The 25,486-nt window shown below is 55.4% G+C and overlaps 1 protein-coding gene across 1 annotated transcript; it reads left to right on the top strand.

Moving 5' to 3' along the window:
* The first annotated feature begins 1,012 nt into the window (after positions 1-1,012).
* On the top strand, positions 1,013-24,933 carry RANGAP1 (Ran GTPase activating protein 1). Its single transcript, XM_079715159.1, has 15 exons — positions 1,013-1,139; positions 5,300-5,427; positions 9,147-9,206; positions 10,615-10,794; positions 13,018-13,152; positions 15,130-15,288; positions 16,291-16,404; positions 16,766-16,865; positions 16,951-17,035; positions 18,099-18,255; positions 19,262-19,381; positions 20,996-21,098; positions 22,047-22,135; positions 22,409-22,530; positions 24,585-24,933. Exons 1-15 carry the CDS (start codon positions 1,028-1,030, stop codon positions 24,652-24,654), a joined length of 1,734 nt encoding a protein of 577 aa, XP_079571285.1. The 5' UTR covers positions 1,013-1,027; the 3' UTR covers positions 24,655-24,933.
* The last annotated feature ends 553 nt before the right edge of the window (positions 24,934-25,486 follow it).

The raw sequence follows: 25,486 nt of genomic DNA, 5'->3' as shown, positions 1-25,486 counted from the left end.
GGCCTCCCTGCACTTCCTCTAATTACCCCTCTTCCCCCACAAGAAACTTTGTGTTTGCTGCTTCCTTTGTAAGAATGCTCTTCCCCCAGATATCTGCATGACCCAATCCCAGATATCCTTCAAGTCTTTGTTTTTCTATTAATAATACCTTCTCTAACCATTCTATTTTAGATGGCAGCCCCCCCCCCAAAAGAAAACAAAACTCCTTACCTCTTTCCCTGTTTATTTTTTTCTTATCACTGTCTGAGACACTACATATCCTCGTTCTTCCCTGATTACCTGTCATTCCTCTTTGGGGAAATGTAGTGATGCTTTCTGCCAGTCTGCTGAACTTCAGGCTGGAAGCTCCTTTTTTCAGCAAGTCTGTCCTTGGTCTGTTGTAATGGTTGTTGTGACGTAGAGACTTCTGGTCTTCTAGGAACCCTTGAAGTCTGGCCACCATGGGCTGCCCAGTCTCCTGGCCAAGGCTGAAACCATACGTGCAGTGGGCTGACCCTCGTGCCCCACCGCCAGAGCCATGCCACCGTAGGTGGTGGGGCATTCTTTGGGATGGATGACCTGGATCCCATAGCCATCTATGTCCCGTTTGAGGAATGGGACTCTCAAACAGAGAGCAGCCAAGGTGATCAGGCAGCTGTGTGTGCTTTGGGTAGACTCTGTGTAGCCGTCAGACTGGGACTTGACTGCCATTCACTGGGGACCCAAGAAATAGTCAACTCACATGGCTTTGCTTGGTGTCCAGCTAGGGCAGTTGGGCAGAGGAGGACTTGTAGTGAGATGGTAACTCTTAAGAGGCTGAAACCTCCACCTTTTTAGAACTGTTCCTTCCCAAATGCTATTTTCATTTCTCCCAGTGGTTTAGTGCTTGGGATTTCCTTAGCAGGGGGAGGTGGGGTCAGGTAGCTGAAATGGCTGATGTCCTATCCTGCCCTCCCCAACTCGGAGGCACCCAGAGAATCCTGTCTCTTAATGAACTTTGACCTCCTCAGGTTGCAGATTTCCAGGGGAGCCCACCAGCGTGGCCAGCATGGCCTCTGAAGACATTGCCAAGCTGGCAGAGACGCTAGCCAAAACCCAGGTGGCCGGGGGACAGCTGAGTTTCAAGGGCAAGAGCCTCAAACTCAACACTGCAGAAGATGGTGAGTTCCCGTGCGGACTGGCCCAGCGAGTGAGTGCTTACTGTTCCCACTTGTCAGGCCGGTTTAGCTTCATTATCACACAATTTGTCCTAGCACAGTGAGGCTCAAAGATGATTTGCCCATGAGCACATGGTGGGCATCCCTGCTGGTGACAGCTCAGGCTGGCAAGGTGGGAAGGGCCCCTTTATCTCTTGGAAGGGATAGTAGGCAATGAGGGACCACAGTTAGCGGCAGTCCCAAGATACAGCCCTGACTTCTTACTTCAGATCCAGCCCCACCTTCACCCCCATGATCCAGAGCTGGTCTGGGACTAGTTGTTAACCTTCCCCAGAGCTGAGGCCCTCATGGAGCTACATTAAAAAAACAATCCAGGCCCTCTTGGGAGGTCTAGTCCATGCAGCTGAATGGCCCTGGGAGAGGGATGGATGCTCCTGACTGAACAGGCATTAGGACTGGAGAGAACTAGGAATCGGAAGGCAGACCCTGTCTTAGCATCCCCAGCCAAGGCATGGCTGACACTGATCAACCCTGAATCCCCTGGCATCTGGAAGTAAAGGCACCTACGTCAGTACTTACAAGGCCTCTTGAGGTTCTGGCCCAACCAGGGAAACTGGTCTGGACTTGCCTGGTTGTCATGGTGTGCAGGCAGGCGTGCTCCGCTCTGCCGGGTCAGAGACTGCTTGAGTCCTTGGGTTGCTGGAAGTGTGGTGATGCATGTTCCTAATGTCTCTGTAGGGCCTTAAAATTTAGAGTTTCTCCCTGTGCTTTGTCACTTTTGATCCTTGCATCATCCCTGAGGGAGGGAGGTAAAAATGTTGCCATTTTATAAATAAGGAGAAAAGGACTTGGGAGACTTCAGTAACTTACCCAAGGTCATACAGCTGGTAAATAGTAGAGCTGGGATTTTATCAGAGGTCCAGCCGCATCCCCGTTCTGGTGTTTCTCAGTAGATGTTCAGCTCAGCTCAGTAAACATGAATTTACTATTAAACACTAGTCATTAACACTATGTCAGGCAGTCTTAAGTGCCATACAAAGAGTATCTCAGTTTATCCCCCCCAAAAGGCCTTGAGGTAGGTTTCATCCCATATTGCAGATTGGAAAATTGAGGCTTAAGGAGGTGATGTGACATTCCTAAGGCCCAGCTAGAAGTAGTGGAGCTGGGAAGAAAATTAAGTTTGTCTGGTCCTAAAATCCATGCACATCACCACTTCACTAGCTCAGGCTGGATGTGCTGCCTCCCCTTTTGGAGGTCATCAGGGATGGCCAGCTTATAGCCATGGCCTCTCAGGAGCTCCTTACCTGAAGTAGGAATGAGGTACCCAGACAACTAACAGGAGGGAGAAGGTGAAACATGCTCTGAGAGACATGAACAGAAAGCTCTGGGAAGTAAGGTCGAGGAAAGGGATCACTTTTAGCTTAGGAGGGCACAGGAAGTCATTCCATGGATGAGGTGGGTATTTGAAAGAGAAAGGGCACTGCACGTGAGTTGGCCCAGGAGCTGAGACACATAGGGTGGGCTTGAGAGAAGAGAAGTCAGAATCTCATCGGGAGCCCAGGGCAGAGGCCCTTGAATGCTGCACTGAGGTGCCTGGTGGCCTAATCGTGGGCCCGGAAAGGGCCTCTATCTGGGCTGGGAGTGAGCGGGTGAGGTCCGGGGAGGGCAGGGGCCTGTGAGGGGAGGCCGTGAAGCTGATGATTAGAACAAGGACCTTTTCTCTCCCTAGTAAGTCATTTAAGGACCAAAGAAAGGCCTTGCTACCTTACATAGCGGTGTACCTGGAACTTGTTACTTTGTGAGGCAGTAGAGGCTGAAAAGACAGATCCCTTCCATGCAGCCTCATGACAGTCGGTGGTTATTCAGGGATGGTTGGGGCCCATCCCTCACCTGTTTTTGAGTTTAAACAGAGTTATGGGTTGAATATCAAGTGAGAGAGGCAACTCAGCTGTGACCCCCACCCTGTTCTGTCCCTGCTCTTCCAGTTTTGGTGCTTTTCCTTCCACGCTCACTCTGTACTTGTGACTCTCCCCAGGCTAAACTTGTGGCAAGCGCAGTACCTTCGGATCTCTGTACCTGTGTCACTTACATGGCTCCCCTTGGAGCCCTGGCATCTCTGTTGCCTGCCTTCTAAGAATGGTGTAAACATTCCCTTGAGCAGCCATCCTTTCTCCTGGTGACCTGGCCATTCCCTGGATGCTACGGGGACTCCCTTTGGGAGTGAATCTTCCAAAGGGCTGAGAGGCCACGCCAGCCCTTGCCCCGAGTGCCAGCTGCAGGGGAGGCCTGGGCACCTGGGGCTCTGGAATTGCAGCTCCAGAGCAGAGAGAGAGGTTCGGGGACTTCTCCGCCAGGGCCCTGCATAAAGTCCTTGGTTTTGCAGAAGCAAGGCTTTGGGGAGCAGCACGTAGGTTCAGTTTTGGAAAACCAGTCTGAAGCTCAGCTCTGCCGTTTTCCCTGAACTCCTGGGCAGAGTGGTTTAGTTCCTTGGAGCCTCAGCTTTCCTTTCTAGAAAATGGGAGGCTCATACCGGTCCAGTCTTTCTTGTTGTGAAACGAGTGCTGGTCACTGCCGTCTGGCCGTGTGACCTTAGTAGGCATTTCTGTACCCTCTCTGTATCTCAGTTCACTCAGCTGTGGACTAGACCTAACAGTAAGTACCTTTAGATGTGGTGGTAGCGAGCAGAGGCAAAGCGAGTCCCTTTCTTCACAAACTCATGACCCAGTAAGGAAGATGGTATAACGATCAAGTCACGGGAGTTCCCTGGTCGGCCTCCTCGTTTTCACTGCTGAGGGCCTGGGTGGGTTCAACTCCTGGTCCGGGGAACTAAAAAAAAAAAAAGTAACCATTCAGATGAGTGTAAAATTGTAGCAGGCTGCAGGTGGGACATCAGAGGCTGTGAAGCCTGGTTGTTGGCAGGTGGCAAGGGTTTCTGAGGAAGTGCTGCTGCACGGAGGCGAGGGTGGGTAGGCGCGTGCGGAGGCTTCTCAGGGAGCCCCTTATGGGCTGCAAGTCACAGGCTTTCCGACAACCCTCCGGTTGTGTGTTCTCCTCTTCTCTCACACTCCTCTGTCTCTTCCCTACCACGTCACCTGCTCCATCCTGTGCCAGCCAAACTAGATTTGTCTTTCGTGTAACCTGCGTGCTTTTTTCAGATTGTAAAATTAATACATGCTCATTATAGAATACGGAAGCATCGAAAGAAGGACGAAAAACCATATCTTCATTATAACACAGCCCAGGGATATAACTACTTTTAATTTTCATGCATTTTCTCTGGTCTTTTGTTTTTTTTCTAAACATATAGCTGAGTTCCTCTTTTTTTTTCTTAAAGTAATTGAGATCATAATTACAGATACTTTAAAAGCTGCTGTCTAACCTGATGCATTGAGAATATATTGAGCAGGTGCTGGAAAAACACAGATTTCACTCAGAATCCCACCACCTGGAAATAACCCCTTTAACATTTGGTTTCTGGACCTCAGTGTGTGCGTGTGAGAATGCATACAACATTTTTAAAGTGTGATCAGACCAAACACCACTGGATAACCTAATTTTTCACTTACCACTATAACATGATTATTTTCCAAGTCAGGTAATCACCTGTGTCGCCATTCACAAGGACATCAGTGTAACTATTTATATCACGTATCCCAGTGAATTAACCTGTCCTCTGCTGATGGACATTTAGGTTGTATGGAATTTTTCATCATAATGAAACAGGACAGTAATGAGCACCCCACACGTGAGTCATTTCACCATGAAAGCATGTGTGCCATCGTGCCTGCTGGCCTCTGACTTGTGCCGTTTCCCTACTTGGCCTGGTGTACTCCCCTTCTTGGCAGGCTACACACACACAACCCACAAGGTGTCCCTAGCACCTTCTTCACCCGAACCAGCCAGTTCCTCTTTTCCCTTGGCTCCCAAGCCTTTCATACCTGCTTTGTTTTAACACTCATTAGAGAGGGATTTTCTGTGTAGCCATGTCCCCTGCTAGACTGTGAGCCTGTCCAAGTCTCCCTGGTGAGCCAGGGTCTGGCACCCAGTAGGTGCACCATAGCCCTTGGAGTTGTGAGTGACGAGGTAGTCGCTGGGCCTCAGCTCCTGCCTCTGCCGTTCGTGGCTCCAGAAGTCTAAGGTTCTGTTTTTTTGGTCCTGGGCAGCCAAAGAGGTGATTAAGGAGATTGAAGATTTCGACGGCTTAGAGGCCTTGCGCCTGGAGGGCAACACGGTGGGCGTGGAAGCAGCCAGGGTCATCGCCAAGGCCTTGGAGAAGAAGTCGGAGTTGAAGGTGAGGTCTGCAGGGCGAGTAGGCCCAGACTGGTTGGGGACAAGCCTCCGCTCACAGCCCCACGGCCGATGCCTGTGTGCAAGACCGTCCTGGGTCCCTGTGGGTGATCACCTCGGACAGCTCCTCTTGCCCTGGCCTCCCCAGAACAGAGCACTGGCCGGGGCCCTCTGCCTGTGTGATGTGTCTGTTTGGGCCCTGCAGTAACAGACCCTGAGATGGTGTTAGGCGGGTAAGAGGTTTATTGGGTAACGTGTGAAAGATAAAGAGGAAGGCTCAGAACCGGACAGCGAGAGCCTTCCGCTGCCGACGCGGATCTGGCACCTGGGAGGAGGACAGGAGCCTTGGGTTCGGAAGCTGTTCTGATGGACGCTCAGCCTGCCCAGCGGGGAGCTCCAGAGCAAAGCTTGCCCCGTGAAGGAGTCTCGTGTTAGGCAGAAATGGCCAGACTTCAGGTCAGATGCTGCGGTGGTTGGAAAGCTCCTAACAGTCCCCCTCACAGCCGGATGGCAAGTTTGTTCTTGAAGGTGCCCCTCCTTGGCCGACACAAAGATTCTTCTATTCTGGTGTGTCCCAAAGCGGGTTCCCCTGAACACCGGTCCTTCGGGAAGCTCCGTGAGAAAAGTGGGGTATCAGGTGTTCGCTCCGTCCGGAGGCTGTCGCTGCTTGCTCCCCTTCGCAGGAATCCCAGTGTGTATTAGCTTATCAAAGCCTCTGAAGAGCCATGAGGGAGAGAGACCTGCTTTACAGGCTGGAAGTGGCTCTCTTTGTATGTACAAGGCTAGGCTTGTGCTGAGCTCTTCTACATGTGTCATTAACCCTCAAGGCGGCTCAAGTCCATTTTGTGAGTTAAGGGAACTGAGGCTCAGGGGCGCTGAGCAAACAGCCCAGGATCTTGCCACTGGTCAGTGGTTGAGCCGTATTCCCGTTTCCAAGTCCGATGCGCCTTCCGTGGCACAGCTGTGCTTTCTGAAAGGGGAGGCATACAGGGCCGGGGCCATGAGAGGAAGCGGAGTGGATTTGTCCAGGGAGGGCCCCGAGCTCGTTGTCAGAGTGACCCTTGATGTTTGTTTCCCTCAGGAAGATCACGGTCAGGTTAACAGACAGCCAAGGCAGGACTGGCTCTGCTCTCCTGCCCAGGGCCTCCTGTCCTGAGCATAAGCTGGGACATCTTCCTATGAAAGAACTCAGCTCTCCTCAGTGACCTGTGAAGGACAGGAACGGAGGAGAGGTGGCCCGGGCATGGAGGCCGCAGCAGCTGAGCTTTGGCATCCAAGGACCTGGGTTCAAGCCCCAGCGCCACCACCTTATTTGCTGTATTACGAACCCTTGCATTGGACTCAGCTCTGAGACTGGGCTCCTTTATGCAAAGAAGTTTTTCCTCCCTGAGAGGTTGCCATGGTGGCCACATGCAGGCTCATGTAGTGAGAGAGCTTGAGCCGTGGGAATACCGCATGCATCTTGTCACCCTGTGTAGACCCAGGGCCTTGAATCACCCCATGTCGTGTCTCAAGCCTGCTTCAGTGCTGGAAGGAGCCCAGGGTGGGAGCAGCGGCAGGGCCAGAGCTGCCCTTGACACCGGTGCTGTTCTGGCCACAGTACTGATGCGAGATAAGTTGCTATTTCCACTCTTGCAGCATGTGTACAAGTTAGGTCTTGACAGATGAGGAAAGTGTGGTCCAGGGTCACACATCTCAGGATTGCAGCCCAGATACCAGCCCAGTCTCTTGACTGCTCTGCTGCCCACTTGGAGATCATTGAGGCCTAAAGCCTATTTCAAAGATAAGATACAAGGGGTCAGAGACAGGGAGTGGCAGGCCTGCATCAGCTAAGTCAGGATTAGAAGCCAGCCTTGTGCCCCAGAGCCCCATGCTGACCTCAGCCCATCAGAGTTGGGTTGGGGAAGCTTCAGGATGAGATGCCCCTGTCTGTTGGGAGGGGCTCAGGCTGTGGCTACCTGTTCTGACCCTGCGCACCTGTGTGCAGGTGTAACTCACTGAACAGACCCATATAGAATGCCTCTAGGTATGTTAGTGATTCGCATTATTGGAGGATGTGAGAATTCTACTTCAAAAATCAACTTCTCTTGTACTTAAGGTTGGGTTTAGTTCATACATTTTAAGGACTGGGTTTCAGGGGAAGGTTGCTTGTCCTGTGTCCCATGATTTCCAGGTTTGGCCCAGGAAAGGCTAAAGCTGCCAGAGTTGATACTTTGGTGGACACAGCAACCAGAGTTAGAGATTAGGGCTGTGAGCTTGGAGCCTCAACTCTGCTGACCAGCATGATACATGACCCAGTCATGTGGCTGCTACCTTTGTGACATTTACCTACTATTTCCTTTAAATCAGCTCATTTTGAAGTAATTTAAAAGCAAACATGATCCCTTCTATAACTGGAAAATGGCATCCCTTACCATAAAGGAAATAAAAGAGTATTATTAAATTCTAGTTTGAGGCCGTTGCCATCCAGAGACTCTGAGCCTGAAGCCTGCTGTCCCTTCGTTAGAAAGGCAGATGAGCTGGAAGTGGGGAGGTGGGTGAGACCCACCAGCCCCAAACCGAGCCTTCCTTCTAGAGGTGGTCAGGAGGGTTGAAAAGAGACTTGAAAAGAGAGTAACTTCCGGGACTTCCCTGGTGGTGCAGTCATTAAGAATCCGCCTGCAAATGCAGGGGACACGGGTTCGAGCCCTGGTTCTGAAAGATCCCACATGCTGAGAAGCAACTAAGCCCATGTGCCACAACTACTGAAGCCCGCACCCCGCAACAAGAGAAGCCACCGCGTTGAAAAGCCCATGCACTGCAACACAAGAGTAGCCCCCGCTCACCGCAACTAGAGAAAGCCCGCGCGCAGCAACAAAGACCCAATGCAGCCAAATAAATAAATAAATAAATAAATAATTTTTTTTTTAAATTTTTTATTTTATTTATTTTTGGCTGCGTTGGGTCTTCGTTGCTGCGCGCAGGCTTTCTCTACTTGTAGCGAGCGGGGGCTACTCTTCGTTGCAGTGCATGGGCTTCTCATCATGGTGGCTTCTCTTGTTGCAAAGCACAGGCTCTAGGCGTGCGGGCTTCAGTAGTTGTGGCGCACAGGTTCAGTAGTTGTGGCTCACAGGCTCTAGAGCACAGTCTCAGTAGTTGTGGCACATGGGCTTAGTTGCTCTGCGGCATGTGGGATCTTCCCAGACCAGGGCCTGAACCCGTGTCCCCTGCATTGGCAGGCGGATTCTTAACCACTGCGCCACCAGGGAAGCCCAACATAAATAAATTTTTAAAAAAAGAAAAAGACAGTAACTTCCTCACTGCTGGGTCCTGTATTGTTTCCTTTCCTGTTCCTCCACCGCCCAAAATCATGTCGCTGTGGCCCACACAGTGTGGGAAACGAGCACTGGGCAGGAGCACTGGGCCAGGAGTCTGGTGTCTTATTCCTGGTCCTGCCGCTGCCCTGCCAGGGGGCCTGGGGCCAGTCCCTTCCCTGTCAGCCTGATTTCCCTCTTGGAGAACCAGAGGGTTGGACAGATGGCACATTTTCCTGACACTTCTGCTGATTCCCCCATGGTCCTTAGGGGCTGCCAGGTCCTATCAGCTTCGGTCAGAGCCGGTCCCACTTTTCACCCAAATTCAGCAGTCTTGTTGTGCTCAGTAATCCAAGTCTATGGAGACAAGGGGCTGCCCGAAGGCCACCTCCAAGGGTTTCAGCTAACTGTTTTCTTCCTCTTTCCAAAGCGATGCCACTGGAGCGACATGTTCACGGGGAGGCTGCGCTGTGAGATCCCACCCGCCCTGGTGAGTGAATGGGGCCTCTGCTCGTGCTGCTGGCTGCAGGGACCCCTTTAGCACTTCCCAGGACTTTTTCTCACGGCCTCTTCTTTCCAGAGACTGAGTGCCCTGTGGGTGCCTGTGATGCTGAAATGGCAGCCAGGCGAGCACAGCCTCCGCCTGTGTCCTGACGAGCAGGAGCCAGGAAGTGAGGACTCAGAGTCCCTGTGAGACAGGGCGGCCCGGTGACAGGAAGTACAGCAGAGACTTCCCAGGGTTCACTCTTGAGCTTAGTGGTTTCCCCTGCAAGCAGCATGGACCTCACTCCCTACATGATTACCCCTCTCGTCCTGGCCCCTCCCTCCCCTGCACCCTGTGGTCCCTCTCGACCTCATTCTGCACACAGGCTGCCTTGGCTGCCCCGTCTCCCTCCAGCCCCTCCCTTTCTCCGATACCACTCTTTTTTTTTTTTTTTTTTTAACATCTTTATTGGAGTATAACTGCTTTACAATGGGGTGTTAGTTTCTGCTGTATAACAAAGTGAACCAGCTATACATATACATATATCCCCATATCTCCTCCCTCTTGCGTCTCCCTCCCACCCTCCCTATCCCACCCCTCTAGGTGGTCACAGAGCACAGAGCTGATCTCCCTGTGCTATGCGGCTGCTTCCCACTAGCTATCTAGTTTACATTTGATACCACTCTTTTTGCTTTGGTTCTCTTCGTGGGTGGCTTCCCTCTGCCTGTTTTCCATTTCCCCATTCCTGGGGCTCAGCTCCTCTTGGGTGGAGCTCCCAGCCTGTGTGTGCACAGGCGCTCTTGTGGGAGGGATGGGAGGGGTCACAGGACAGAACATGGCTCCAGGGAAGGGGGCAGGGCTGGCAGCGGGCAGCCTCTCAGTGTATCCTCCTAGCACAGAGTGTCCTCGGGGCAAGGTTCGTGGTCAGTTGTTGCACGATTGTCCATGTGCCAGCGCTGCCTTCTCAGGCCTCCGTTTATCTAGCCGGCACTGGTGCTCCTGAGATGCCTGGGCACCAACCTCATTTCCAAAGCAGTTCAGTCCAGCAGACAATTAAGGGTCATCCAGGGTGTGACAGGTGTCCCCATGGAGGCCCTGGAGGGCGGGCTCCCTGGGTGGGGGATTTAGGAAGCCCCTGGAGAGCTGCTCCAGTTAGATACCAGCCTCAAAGGGTGGACGAGAACCAGGGGAGGCTGGGGTTAGCGGGCAGGTTAAATACATTGATTTGGGTGATTTAAGAGCCCTCTGTAGGGTTTTCAGTCTGATATAACATGATCAGCTCTATAATGAAATGGTCTGTGTCTCTGCCAGTTCCCCACCAGCCTGGGTGCCCCCTGAGGGCAGGGGGGGCCTGGCATAGACGCAGCACCTGGTCCGTGTCTGTGAAACGGACATGAGCTCCCTCTGTGCCCAGATCTCACTCGGGGAGGGACTCATCACAGCCGGGGCCCAGCTGGTGGAGCTGGACCTGAGTGACAACGCGTTCGGGCCCGACGGCGTGCGAGGCTTCGAAGCCCTGCTCAAGAGCTCCACCTGCTTCACCCTGCACGAGCTCAAGCTCAACAACTGTGGCATGGGCATCGGTGGCGGCAAGGTGGGTGCAGCAACCCCCTTCCCCGCATCCCCATTGTCCTCCGCCTCCCTCCCTGCCCAGTCCCCTGCTACATTTGTGTCCATCTGAAGTATGTGCCCTTGGCCACCCACCGTCTGGGATGGTTGGCCTATTGTTTTTCTCTTCAAAGGAGAAGGGCCTCAAAGGCAGCAGCTTGTGGCCAGTGGGGAGAGGAGATGGAGTCTGTGAGTGTGGGGTTGCCAAGCAACCATCCTCAGTTCTTGTGTTGCCTTGGCAACACATAGGCAGTATTGCATACGTGCTCCGACCTGCTGGCTCTGCAGAATGCAGGGCTTGGGCATCACTAGACCTGCTGTGCCCTCAGAACAGCTGGCAGAGCCATGTAAGCCCTGGCGTGTGCATATGGGAGAGGGAGCCCAGAAAGAGAAACCAGTCTGGGAGGCCTGGGCACAGCTCACCTTTGTTCCTGCCAGGACCTTGCCCAGGGTGCCTCCCCCATCCTGCCAGCAAGTCAGGCTGGTCCATGTAGAAAGGCACCTAGGGAGGCCAGCCCTGTTTATTCTCTTCTTGGTCCATTCTGGCTGCTTTAGGCCCAGATTCTAGAAAGGCTGAGCACCAATCTGCATTCCCGTCCTCCTTCCCTCACGTTCTGACCAAAAGGAGCAAAGGGCCAGGACATAGGAACAGACAGTGAACGGAGACATCTTCTCTTTGAAGATGTGTTACCTTAATTCTCTCACCCGTACTGAAAGGTGGGTGACGCTGTCCCCAGGTTTTCAGATAACTAACACTTGAGCTTAGAGATGTTGGGTTGAGCACCCCAGATGATGTACCTAGTGTGGGACGGATGTGGGATTTGAACCTGCATCCACATGGCTGCTCAGAGCAGCAAGAGGCGCCACCTATGTGATGCTCGCGGTGGCCCAGGCTGAGGAGCCAGAAGGGCCTCCCCTGCAGATGGCCTGTCTCCTGCCCGCAGGAGTGGGGGCAGGTCACGCTCGTGCACCCATCTCAGCCAGCGCTCCTCCGATCTAGGGGGCAATAGGCTGTATGTGTTAAGACATAAAAATGTTTGCATCAGCACCGAAGACAGGTCCAGCCCAGCCCAGAGTGGGATGTGCTGGGAGAGCCACCTCTGCAAAGATTCCTTGAGGCTGGTCTACAGCAGAAGTCGGCAGTCTCTGCCCTGAGCACACGCGTGACCCACCACCATCACGGAGTCAGGCTGGTGGTGTCCCATGTCCTGTATGTGCCCCAAGAACAGAGCTGTGTGCAGGCAAACTGACCCAGCTGCCGGTCGCAGCTCCTCTGCGTATTTGCTCTGGGAGCTCAGCCAGTTCATGTGCCTCCCCCTGAGCCTCGGCTTCCTTGTCATAGAGTAAGGCCAGTTCCACCTGCCTCCCAGGCCCGTTTTCAGGTTGAAACAAGGCGTGGAAGTACCTTTGCCGAGGGTGCTCCAGACCTAGTAGGTGCTCTGTAAACGTTATTTCGCTTCTGCTGCACTTCCCCTGAATCTTCGATGTCTTATTTACCCTGGTCTCTCCAGTTCCAACCCAGCACCCGACAGCATTTTTAAACTCCTGCTCTGTTGGTGTCACGGGAGAGAGGCTACCTCCTGGCACCACCCCAAGGTCAGGGCAAACCAGATTTTAGGGTTTCACCCCCAGCAGCTGAGCCCCTGCCGTGTGGCTGGCCTGAGCACGGGTGTGTGTCAGATGGGTGCGGCGGGGCCCTGCTCTACTCGGCCGGCTCCCCTTAGGCATCGTGGAGCGTGGAAGAGATGCTGGAAGACCTGGAAGATTTGGGTTCTGTGCAGAGTCTGCCACTTGCTTAGTGACTGTAGGAGAGTTTCTGTCGCTCTCTGAGCCTGAGCTTCTTCAGCTGGAGAGTGGGAATCGCGATGGTCCCCACCTGACAGAGGGCTTCTGACAGTAAAGCGAGCTGTGAAGCCCCTTCCCCAGGACCTGTCTTAAGGTTGGCCACTCAGTGTTGGTGTCTCCCTTCTCCCGGGTTCAGGCTCCCCATCTCTGTTGTGGGGCTAAACCCCATGGGGTGACGGGACATGCAGACACAGTGGTGGATGTCAAAGCCCTTGTCCCTGCAAGGTGCTGGGCGCGGGTGAGGTATGACCTCTGTGTTGCTGAGCAGCTCTTTGTCCCCGTGTCCACCACCCTTGGGTTTCATGGCTTGTTGAAGACCAGGGCCTCCTGCCTTAGGCCCGGGCCCCTTGCCTTTCCCCCCCAGATCCTGGCAGCAGCTCTGACTGAGTGTCATCGGAAATCCAGTGCCCAAGGCAAGCCGCTGGCCCTGAAGGTCTTCGTGGCTGGCAGAAACCGTCTGGAGAACGATGGAGCCACTGCCTTAGCAGAGGCTTTTGGGGTGAGTGGTTTCTGCCTGTGGAGCCCATCCGACTTGCCCTTGAGCCAGCGGGGAGGGCAGGAACAGGAGCCACGGCCGGATGAGGCGCCCCTGGGTGTCCTTGTCCCCGCTGCTCCCTCTGCTTTGCCCTCGCTCCTCCCAGCGGGCCCAGGACACTGCTGAGTCTCTGCTAGTGAGAGGGCCGCACCTGCCCCATGGGCTAGGAAATTTGGGGTCTATCTCCCGCTTCTCTTAATTTAAGCATTTCCTTTGGCAGACGATATTCTAGCAGCATTAACCATGCTCAGGCCAGAGCAGCATCCCCCGTGGTCCTGCTGCTTCCGGCACTCCACCTGCCTCAAGAGAGTGGACGTTGCAGGGGAGAAGGGCCTTGTGTCTCACTGGACCCCTGGCTGCAAGGGGCTTCTGCCTCTTCCTCTGTAGCTGGAGTGGCCTGGTTACCTCATAGACAACGGTGACATTAAAGATTATGCCCTCTCTGCACCCCTTCCCTTGGTCGCTGTCCTCCATGTGCTGGGACGGGGTACATCGTCGTCGTGCCAGGCCTTCAGCAGGTGTCCTCGGTGCTCTTAGAAGCAGGGGGGCGCTTAACTTGGGTCCATGGGATCCCACTGGTCTGTGGGTAGAATTCAGGGAGTCTTTGAACATGGCTGGGGGAAAATTGCATGATTGTTATTGTTACCAGAGTTAAATACAGTGTTACCTTCCACTGTGAATATAGACAGTAAACCTCAGCAGCTTTAGAAATTCCTGTAACTTTGTTACCAGGAGAAATCACAGATACTTTCCTGTCAAGTAATAGTTGTTAGAGATAGATAGAAATTTTGTTTCTCGTACATTAAGGTCACAGTGATGGTACACCTAGGTCTTGTTATTCATTGCCTTAAGAGGTACATATATTACTACAGCACGTATTTGGGCAGCTTCTCTTAATATTTTGATAATTGTCTTCCAAATGAATTTGTTATCCTATAATTTAACTTAAAATTTAAAATCAGCCTGAGGAGGGGAGCCCTGGGGCTTTCCCAGATTGCCCGACGGGTCCATGGCACAGAAAATATTAAGAGGCCCTGACTTAGAATGTGCCTCAGTTGGGCTGCCTGTATTTATTTGTGAACCCCCATGCTGTGCTGGGCGCCCAGAGACAACAGAAGGTGCCTGGGTACGGAGTTATGCCCGCCTGTCCTCAGTCCCGGGTAGCAGTGGAGATTGGGACGTGGGCCTCTCCTTGAGCTCTTGGGGGCTGTTGGGGTGCAGACGAGAAGGTGGCTTCGCTACTCCAGAGTGATAAATGCCATGACAGAGGAAGGATGAGGTGCTCTGGGGGCAGAGAGGAAGAGCCTTGGATTGTGCTGGGGGGTTAATTCAGGAAGTTGTCCTGGGGGGAGGAGGCATCCAAAATGAGAGCTGTTGAATGCATAAGGAGTCAGCCTATCAAGAAAATGCCAACAAAATAAGGAGACAGAGCGTTCCAGGCAGAGAAAAGGAGGTGTCAAAAGCCAGAGTGAGAGAGGAAAGACCCTCCTCACCCCCAGAAAAGGACGTGGTGTGTGGGATGCCAGTCATATTGTGTAAATAAGGCAGTAGGGCCCCAAGAGAGAAAGGCCAAGCAGAGCTACGTTACATAGAGCAGAGCCAGGGCTGACTGTCAGGCCAGAGCCCAGGGTCCCCACAGTGCAGGAGGTACCAGACTAAGACACCTGAGCTCAGAGCTGAGTGACCCTGGGCAGGTTACGTAGACCCTCTGATGCCTAGTCATCTCTTACCTAGCGGTGATCCTAATCCCAGGTAGGTCTCCCTTGTGAAGTTGTGGAGAGGATCAGAAGCGGTCATGCCCCGAAGCGTGCTTTGCCATCATGCCCCAAACATGCCCCAAACGGGCAAGTCCCTCTGGTGTCTGATGTGTAGTGCTGCCCTCCTGCCTGGGGCTGTCCCCCTTCCTCGGGGGCCCACCTGTCTCCCTCCTGCCCCTCACAGATCATCGGGACTCTGGAGGAGGTCCACATGCCACAGAACGGGATCAATCACCCCGGTGTCACTGCCCTGGCCCAGGCTTTCGCCATCAACCCCCTGCTGCGGGTCATCAACCTGAACGACAACACCTTCACCGAGAAGGGTGCCATGGCCATGGCCAAGGTGAGGGGGTGCGGCCGGGCCAGAGCAGGCCCTGGAGACGGTCTGGCTGCTGCCTTTATGGTGGACCCATCGGCAGGTGGCTGCTCTCCCCACTACCCACCCACCTGGTGTGTATCCCATGGGTTCAGCCATGAGAACATCTCCAGAGCGGGGAGTATGTCACAAGCTAGCCTGTGCCCTTTCGGGCAGCTCTGCGTGTCCATACTGCCACATCCTAAGCTGCCTTCATGCAACCCTGGCTGTCGGCGCTGGTTTTGTTCTCAGAGGCCACTTGGAGGCTGCTTCAGCCTGTTTCCTCACTGATTCTTTCGTCAGCTGTTTATTGAGCCCCTGTCTAGCGCCCAGCCCTGTACCAAGTGCAGGCTACATAGAGTTGAGTCAAAGACTCTGCCTTCAAGGACCCCTAATTCGAGGAGGGGAGGAAGTAGCTAATCAGCAACAGCACAGGGCCGTGAGCACAGTGGCTGGCCGGGTGTCCCATGACCCCACAGGAGTCTAGTAGGCCTGCCGTGGGGTGTTAGCAGAGATGTGTGCAAGGGTTGGGAAGCACACAGGAAGTTCCAGTCAGGTGCAGGGCAGGCTTCCCGGAGGAGGTCACATTTTGGCTGAGTTCTCCAGGACAAGTGGACTTTGGACAAGGAAGGCGGGAGGGGTGTTTCAGGCAGAGGGGTTGGCAGTACGTGGGGAGGCCCAGAGATGGGAGGAGCCGTGCTCCATTGGGCCTGGTGTGAACAGGCCAGTGTTCGAGGTGTGCTGGAGGGCTGGAGGAGCTGGAGGGGGAAGGCAAGACCTTGTGGCCTTGCTGACTCCTTGCGACGTGCTCCCATGAGTAACGGGGAGCCACGAAGGGGGCTTAGCCAGAGGCCAGGAGGCCACCTGGGGGCAACAAGAAGAGCTGATGAGTCCACCAGACTGGGTACAGAAGGGACAGGGTGTGATGACCAATATGGGGTGTGGCACCAGCTCGAGGAGGGCCCTCACCCTGGTCCTCCCTTCCCGCAGACACTGAAGACCTTGCGGCAGGTGGAGGTGATCAACTTCGGGGACTGCTTGGTGCGCTCCAAGGGCGCCGTGGCCATCGCAGACGCCGTCCACGGGGGCCTGCCGAAGCTGAAGGTGCTGGCTGGCTGGCTGCCTCCTCCCTCTGGGGTCCAGGCTGCCCTGCGCTCGGGGTGACAGCTGCACGGGCAGAGCAGCTGTTGGGGGAGGTGGCAGGGTTGTAGCCTTCAAAGGCAGGTGGCCTGGGTTGATAGCCCGCTTCTTCTACACCCTCCGCCTGTGACTCCGTGCAAGTCTCTTCACCCCTCTGAGCTGCAATCTCATTTCTCAAAAAGGAAGAGGAGAGTGGTGCAGGTCATTGCAATATAGCGGAGTATACTGCGCTCTCACTAGGGGGAAACGGAGGCTTCAGAGTAGTGGCAGGCCTCCCAGCCCGTGTTTCTGTCATCCGCCTCCACCCCTTCCCATTATTTTTTAGGAGCTGAACTTGTCATTCTGTGAAATCAAGAGAGATGCTGCTCTGTCTGTTGCTGAGGCCGTGGCTGACAAGGTGGAGCTGGAGAAACTGGACCTCAATGGTAATAGGGGTGGTGGCCTCGGCCCAGGCCTGCCGGGCAGGCCCCGGCCCCCGTCCTGACCCTCTGTCCCCTCCCCTGAGAGCAGGCAACACCCTGGGAGAAGAAGGCTGTGAGCAACTCCAGGAAGTGCTGGATGGCTTCAGCATGGCCAAGGTGCTGGCGTCCCTCAGGTAGGGAATCTGGATCAGTGGCTCCTTTGTTACTACTTTTATTCATTCAGAAAACGTTGGTTGAGTCCCTGTGATGTGCCAGGCACTGTGTTGGGCATCAGGGATATGACAGACAGCCAAGGTTTCTGACTCATGAGACCTCGTTGCCGTGGGCGAGGGATCAAGGAGTGAGACAGAATAATCAAGTTATCACATGTTTAGCAGAGGGACAAATGGGGGCTGAGATCGGTCACCCTTTGCAGTGGGTGAGTTGGGGAGGCCTCTGAAGGGATGACCTTTGATCATCCAGGTGATGTGACGGGCAAGGTGGGGCAGCAGTGAGGTGGTGACGAGTGGTAGTGGTCGGGGGGGCTCGGCATTGTCCCTGAAACCGGGCTTAGAGCTTGACTGTAGGAGGAGATTGACGCAGGCAAGCGGGGCTTCCTGGGTTCGCGGAGGCTGGGGGTGAGGTGGTGGGGGGCTGCCTCCTCCATCGGGATGGGAGTTGGTTCAGCCGTCATCACCCATCTCCGCCTGCCTCTCCAATCTCTGCGTTGGCTTCATTCACTTGTCAGGTCCTCGCTTATGTCCCTCAGGGCCAGGCCCAGTGCCGCTGCTAGGAGCTAGCCCAAGGTGGGCTCAAGGGGCTCCCAGTCCAGGGGACATGGAACAGCCTTCCTCAGAGGCAGGGCAGCCCCCTCCCTCGTCCTTAACCATAGGTTCCTGTGGTCAGCGAGATGTGGGTGGTACAGTCCCGGGCATCTCGGCCTGCGCAGTGTTCCTGCCAGGCTGTGGGCCCCAGCTGTGACAGGCGGTGTTCTTCCTTTTCTCTGTCTCCCCAGTGGGACTGTGGGTTTCTTTGGGACAGGGACGAGATCGAGGTCGTCCTTGTCCGCAGCGTGGGCTTCCCTGGGTGATGAGCAAGGAGGGATGGGCTCCCTGGTGACTCTGACTCTGCTCCCTGGCGGCAGCTGCTCCCCTTGTGCTGTGCAGGCTCCTGCCTGGCTGGGGCCTTTGGGTTCTCAGAGCCATCGTGGGCCACTGGGCAGGGAGGGTCTGCTTTAGCCAACCCTCTCCTCTGCAGTGATGATGAGGGTGAGGATGACGAGGATGAGGACGAGGATGAGGAAGGAGAAGAGGAGGAGGAGGAAGAGGAGGAGGAAGAGGAGGAGCCTCAGCAGGAAGAGCGAAGGGAGCAGTCGATCACGCCGCCCAGGAAGATGCTGGATCCTGACAGTGGGGTGAGTTCCGTGTTTGCCACATCAGAGCCCTGGTGCCCCAAGCGTGAAATCTTGAGACATTTTTCACAGGGGTCACGGGTGTGGGATCCTCTTAGGCAGTGACTGCAAACTAGTTTTGACTGCACACTCCTTGTGGAAAGAGGAAATCATTCCAACGTAGTTGTATTTGTATGTACCTCAGTCTAGTTGTGTTTATTCATTTATAAATTATAACACACGTGACGCTGCTACATTACATGCGGTCAGTGACTGTGTACTGCAGTGCTGCGCGATCCGCAGCTGGTTGAATCCGTGGATACAGACGGCCACCTGTAAAGTTGTACGTGGATTTTCCACTGTGCTGGGGGTATAGAAGTATTTCTAAAAGAATAGGGTAAAAAACAAGCATAACTAGAAGTTTTTTTCCTACCCATCTTGGTGACCCATAAGGATGGCCCCCATTCCAGAGACTGGCTGGCTCGGTGACTCAGCTCGGACACTTGGTGTTCCTTTCCTGGCCGGGAGGCTGGTGGACTCAGGGCTGCCACATCTGTTCCCTCAGAGGTTCCCAAATAAAGCTTCGGGAGGACTTTGGGTTGGACACATTCAACAGCGGTTGAATTTGGCTTATTGTCCAGTTTTATGGAAGCAGTTCCATAAATGGCTGGGCGTCTTTAGTTCTTTGGGCCCCTCTGGTGCTCGCCAGCAGTGCTTACCCGGGCTGAGACTCTAGTTCCTGGTGAGGCCACTTTAGCCCTGGAGTCATTTCTGCAGCATCATACATCATGGCGAGGATCCACTTGGCTGCACCAGGCTCTTGGAGTCTGAGGGAGGTGGCTTGCCCCGACCCCAGAGGCTCCTACACAAGGAGCCGACCAGGGCCAGCATCTGTGGGCACCCCACCCTTGGGGAACTTTGGGGAATTCTGGACTCTGAGCCTTGACTGGTCTGCATGAGGGGCGTATGTTCTGGGTAAGGAGTCTGGATCTGGACCTCTACAGAGCCACCTGTGCCACCTGTCCCCCAGGAACCAGCTCCTGTCCTGTCCTCCCTGCCTCCTGCAGACGTCTCCACCTTCCTGGCCTTCCCCTCCCCGGAGAAGCTGCTGCGCCTCGGCCCCAAGAGTTCCGTGCTGATAGCCCAACAGGTAACAGCGCTTCCGACGCCAAACCTGCTCCGGCCTTGGCTTCCGGAGCTGCCAGAGCAAAGGTTCAGGCAGAGCATGGGTTTTGGGGGGGGCGGGGCACTGTCGACGTGGGGGGTGGGGACTACCACGTGTTGTTTTTTTGTAACACACACACACACACACGTGTAAATGGATGTGACCAGTGGTTGCGGATGTCTGCGCCCACTGCGAACACACTTGGGCTGCGAGGAAGGGTAAGCCTGTGGCACCTCAGTGATGACTGGAATTCGGGAATCTTCCCAGGACTCTCATGTGAGCACACACACCTAGGCTTCCCTCTGTGTGTTCTGTAGGACCAGCTGCTTCTAGAACAGCTGTCCTGCCCCAGGCCCCTGTGCAGGTCCCAGTCTACTTGTGTTCTTGCTCCAGCCTCACTTGTTCGTTGGTTGGGTCGTTAGTTCACTCATTCTGAGACAGTTATCGAGCACCTCCTGTCTGCTGGCTGCTGCTCTGAATACTTGGGCATGATTTTATCTAACCTTCTTGGCAACCTGGAATGTAGACCCTTCCACTCTTATTTTACAGACGAGAAAACTGAGGCTTAAAGAGGTTAAATGATAAAAACAGGCACGTCTTGTTTTATTGTGCTTCACGGTTACTGCGTTTTTTGCAAATTGAAGGTTTGTGGCTACCCTGTGTCGAGCACGTCTGTTGGTGCCATTGTTCCAACAGCATTTGCTCACTTTATGTCTCTAGATAATGTCACATTTTGGTAATTCTCACAGTATTTCATACCCTCCACCAACAAAAAGATTATGACTTGCTGAAGGCTCAGGTGACAGTTAGCATGTTTCAGTCATACAGTGTTTTTAAATCATGTATGTGGCTTTTTTAGACTTGATGCTGTTGCACACTTAACAGACTTAAATAACGCACTAGGAAACAAAAAATTCACACGAATCGCTTTATTGCGGTATTTGCTTTATTGCTGTGGTCTGGAGCCAAACCCGCAGTATCTCTGAGGTATGTCTGTACAGAGAAATAAAAGGGGCCACTCGCAGAGCTGGCTTGATATTTTTGCTTTTTATCTCCCGCTTATATTTTTCTGTACTCTTATTTTTTTCCCCCATGATAAATGAGATTATATGATGCAAACGTCCGTGTGGCCCACCTTTTCACTTAATACCATTCATCATTTTCCTGTGTCAGTAAAACTCTTCTCGTGCTCTTTATCTCAGTGAGTGGATGTCGCACTTAAGCCATCCACTGTTTCTGTGGATTCATATTATTTCCACTTTTCTCTGTTGTCAGTGAAATTGAGGTAAGTTTCCTTGCGTGTTAAGTATCGTTTGCATTCTGGATTATTTCATCAGGTTAGATTGCAGGAAGGGGATTGCTGGGTCACAGGGATAATGATTTTTAATGTGAATTCTCTCAGTGTTTGTGCACACCTGCTGTGGCCGGGCCCATGCCAGGCTCTGAGGGAACAGCGTGGGGCGAGGCAGGACCTGTCCTTGCCTACTGAAGGCCCATTTCTTGCCAAGGCCTCCTCTAGCCACAGGCACATCCCCACTGTGTGCCAGGGCCCTGGGGCTCTCACCCCTGGTGACCAGCCATTGTCTCCTGTGTCCTCAGACTGACACATCTGATCCGGAGAAGGTGGTCTCTGCTTTCCTGAAGGTGTCCTCTGTGTTCAAGGACGAAGCCACAGTGAGGTCGGCGGTGCAGGATGCAGTAGGTACGTGGGGTGGGTGGGGCCCGCGTGGCTCCTGCCTTTCGCTGCCCCGGGGCTCGGGTCGGAACATTCTCCTCTCACCTGCTCTTCCACTGGGTTCTTGCCGTAGAGCCGGCCGGGTGCTCGCCTCTCTGTTTTTTGCAGATGGGGAAACTGAGGCCTTTCCCAAAGCCATACAGTTCTATATGGTGAGAACTCGGGCCAGGTGGCGCCCTCCGCAGGAAGGTCAGACCTCTCAGAGGAGGGGTGATGAGAGCCGAGCCCTTGGCCCCACCTCTGAGCCTGTGCACACACAGTCCCCTCCACCTGGAGGTCCCCCTGCTTTCCCCACATCTTTCCCAAGGCTTCCCAGGATCTCTAGTGTGGCCAGGTTGGGCAGGCAGAGGGGGGAGGGAAAGGGTAGAAGGGAGTGGAAACACGTGGGAGGCTTTCTCCAGGGTTGTGGGTGACACTGAGGCGGGAGGGTCCGTGGGAGGGGAGGCTGGGTGGGGTGGGGGTGGGAGTCTCCGTGTCTGCTCCCTGAGAGCCCCGCCCCACCGTGGGCGTTTGTGGGAATGGGTTACCTGAATTCGGTTTCCCAGAACAGCCTCGCTCGCTCGGAAGCGGGGGCCCAGGCAGTCCCTGCGGGCCCTTGGCCATGCCTCCCCCCTCCCTTCCCATCCATTCCCCCTCCGCCACCCCCAAAATGGCTGAAACCTCCCCCAGCGGTGATCTGCCTCACTTATCTCTGCCCAAGCCCGTCTTATCTGTGAGGCCAGGACAGAGAAGGGCCAGGGTATCACAGCTGGCAGGTGGAGCCCTTTGCCTGGTGCTAGCTGTCCCCTCAGTCTGCCACCTGTGTCCACATCCCACCCCCCATGTTCACCTCCTGATGAGCATAGGAGACAGGGCCCAGCCTGTGTGCTCGGGGGCTGCGGGCCCTTAGGCCTCTTTGCTGCTTCTGCCTTGCAGATACCTTGATGAAGAAGGCCTTCAGCTCATCCTCCTTCAACTCCAATGCCTTCCTCACCAGGCTCCTCATCCACATGGGGCTGCTCAAGGTGCGCTGGAAGGAGCGCGGGCCCCGGGGGGGCGGGGGCTGGGGTGCACCAGAGGCTGCATCATCCCGCACCTCGAGTCCTGCCGGGACCTGTCACCCACACTGTCCCCAGGCCTGGGTCTGCTTAAGTAGCCTCGGCCTTCGTGACAGGATTTAGGATTCAGCTTGACCTTGGCCGTGCGGCTGTCAGCAGGGCCTGGGTGGTGGAGACCCGGGGTCCCCCGGGTGACCTTTTGAAGCTCACCCTGCCTTCTGCTGTGTGTCCCCCTTGCAGAGTGAAGACAAGATCAAGGCCATCACCAACCTGCACGGCCCCCTGATGGCGCTGAGTCACATGGTGCAGCAGGAGTACTTCCCCAAGGCCCTTGCCCCTCTGTTGCTGGCATTCGTGACCAAGTGAGTGTGCCCTCGTCAGCTCCCACGGCCGGTGACCACGCGTGCAGGCCTCTGGTCAGCTGAGGCTTCCCTGGCCTGGTGACTGGGGCGTGTCAGAGGCCCTCACACCTCTCAGGCTCTCGGCATCTGTGTTTGAGTCTCACCACCCCTGTGCCCAGCTGAGGACACAGGGCTCGGGGACAGTGTCTCCCTGAGAGAGACAGGGGACGTGCACTGGCTCCATCTTGCAGACGAGGAAGCGAGCTCCGGGTCAAAGGAGGCGTTGGCCCACGGTCGTGCTGCTGATGCAGGTCCTGTACCCGGCAGCGTCTCTCGGAGCAGTTCTGCGTTCATCCCCTCAGCTACCTAGGCCGAAGGGGCCTGCCCACTCGGCCTTCCACAGCTGCAGGCCCCTCTCCTGGGGACGCCAAGTGCCCAGACACACGAAACCTTGGCCTCATCCTGGAGCGTCCTGGGAATGGTGGGGCGCTGGCCACAGTCGAGTAAAAAGGAGCCTCCAGACCTCAGGGCCCATCAGGGGCAGGTTGGGAGGCTTGTCCCCATCCTCACTGAGGCCCTGTGTGGCCCCCACCTGAGGTCCGACCATCCCCAGGCCTCAGTCTCCCCATTTGCTCAACCAAGGGGTGGGTGAGGTTGTCTCCTAGAGCTCTGACCAGCCACGCTGGCGGTGAATCCAGCGCCTTGGGGGAAAGTGGGAGGGGGTGTAGGAGAAAGGAGGTGCCCGCGCCTTGGGGGACATGTAACATCGGTGGGTCCAGACCATCAGTCAGGGTGCTTAGAGCGTGTGACGAAGTGTCGTGGGGCAGCCCGCCTGGGGTGGGGGGTGAGGGGCAAGCGCCGGTCCCCCAGGACCTAGTTGGCACCTCGGCCTCTTTGCCACCTGACATCTCTTAGTTCCGTGTGCATAGCAGTGCCTCCTTAGTTGGGCCTGACTCCCTCGCCGTGTCTGCCCCCCTCTCTACCACCACACTCCCCCCACCCAAACCGCCCCTTGCACTGCAGCTGCTCCTCTGCCGGAGTCCAGGGCAAGTCCAAACCCTGGTCCTGGATCTCGTGCTGGCTGCAGCCTGGCCTCCCCTCAGTGAGGTGCACTCTCCCCGCACCTGTTCCCTCTGCAGGAGATGTTGCTTCAACCCGTGGGCCTTCGCTCGGGCTGTCTGGGGTGTCCCCACATGGTGGCCCTAGCCCCCGCCTGCCAGCCCCTGACGAAGCCCGGCTCCCCCTGTCTCCTTCCAACCCCTGGTTGGGACTGTTCCCTCTGCATTCCCGTCATCCCCTGTGTGGCCCTTGGGCTGGGCATGGACCCCCCAGAAGACACCCTCGCCCTTGATGGTCAGTTGACAGGCTGCCTCCTCCTGGCTTGTTGCCTGCCTTCCAGTGCAGGCCTCAGTCTATTCCACTTTAAAAGAGGGGGGCTTGGTAAGAGCTCCCCCCAGGCCTCAGGGGTGACTGAGCTACGGTGGAGTGATATGCATGCCCCCTTCCCTCAAGTCCCAGCCCAGTGATCTGGGATCCAAGCCCAGACGGGACCAGTTAAGGTGTCTGTGGGCTTCAGTCCTGGCTGCACCACAGGCTCACCCATCCCCCTGAGCATCTTTCACCAGTTTCTCTCTCTGCACTGAGACTAATGATCTTGATGGTAACCTGTCACTCGTAGGGGCCCAGGTGGGTCTCCTGTGGTCCACTCCTACACATGCACTAGTGGCTGCTGAGGGCTCCCTGGCCCTGTGCGCACTGGAGAGGCCTCGGAGAGCCTGTCTGGTGGAGAGCAGAGGCCCAGGTTCCCTCCCAGCTTGGCGGACCTGTGTTCTGGCCAGCTCTAGGCCGTGTGGCCTCGGGTGTATCACCCGCCCCTCTTAGCCCCACCTACCCCCACCTGCAGAAGGTGGGAGCTACCGTCTCCCTTGCAAAGTCACTGTGAAAATGAGAACAGTGGAGTCTGGCGTATATTTTGACCTCAAAAACGGCCCCCACTCCATCTCCACAGTTGGGAAGCTGGCCCTGCTGTAGCCTGAGCTTCCTGGCCCCACCTGCTGACCCTTCTTTCCCTGCAGGCCCAACGGCGCCCTGGAATCCTGCTCCTTTGCCCGCCACAATCTACTGCAGACGCTCTACAAGGTCTAGACGCAAATCGGGTCTCTCCCCATCCCTCGGCCTGGACCGGTGCCTTGGGAAGGGACTCAGAGGAAGGACTCTGGCCAGCAACAGGGAGGGTCTTTGTCGCGTGTGTCGTGTCTCCTGAGTATGTGTGTTGGTGCGGCGTATGTGCAGGTGTGTGCTTCGTGTCGGGGTTCGGATTTTTAATGTCTCCCTGCTGGACTGGCCCTGGTCCCGCTGGAGGGGAGCTGGCCCCCAGGCAGAAGGGCTGCAGGCTGCTCTGCCATTAAACTCGCCGCCATGTGAGGACGCTGTGCTGATCTGTGCCGCAGGCGCCAGGCCCTGGTGGCTGTCCCCACCCACCTCGCCTTCCTTATCCTCTGGGGCTGCACCAAAGCCTGGGGTGTTGCTGTCCGTGTGCTGTTCCCTCTGTGTTATGGCTGGGTGTTTCCTGCCGTGCCTCGGGCTGCTCACTCGATGGCTGCCTCTGCTTCCTGTCGCCCAGTCCTGGTCCTGCAGCCACCACTCTTCCTACCATCCACCCACGCTGTGCTGAGCCCTCAGCCTGAAGGCCAGAGACTGCTGCGCGTGGGGCCGCGAGCATAGGGCAAGACCCTGGCACCCACACCGTGTGGACAGGAAGAGAAGCCAGTGGGCAGACACTAGGGTCTAGGAGCTGGACTTGCCTGGATGGTGCTGGCTCCGTGTCCAGTGGGCTCTTTGGCTGTGGAGGTGTCTATGACAGGCCTGTGGGCTGAGCTGGAGGGGGCATCTGGGCAGGCCCAAACCTGTTCTCCAGCCTGGGAGGGCAGGGCCAGGGCCCACTGATGCCAGAGCTGCATCTTGGGCACCCTTAAGG

This window comes from Hyperoodon ampullatus (assembly GCF_949752795.1).
Source record: "Hyperoodon ampullatus genome assembly, chromosome: 11".
Taxonomy (NCBI): domain Eukaryota; kingdom Metazoa; phylum Chordata; class Mammalia; order Artiodactyla; family Ziphiidae; genus Hyperoodon; species Hyperoodon ampullatus.
The sequence above is the reverse complement of the archived record's forward strand: the minus strand, read 5'-3'. Positions and strand labels throughout refer to the sequence as shown.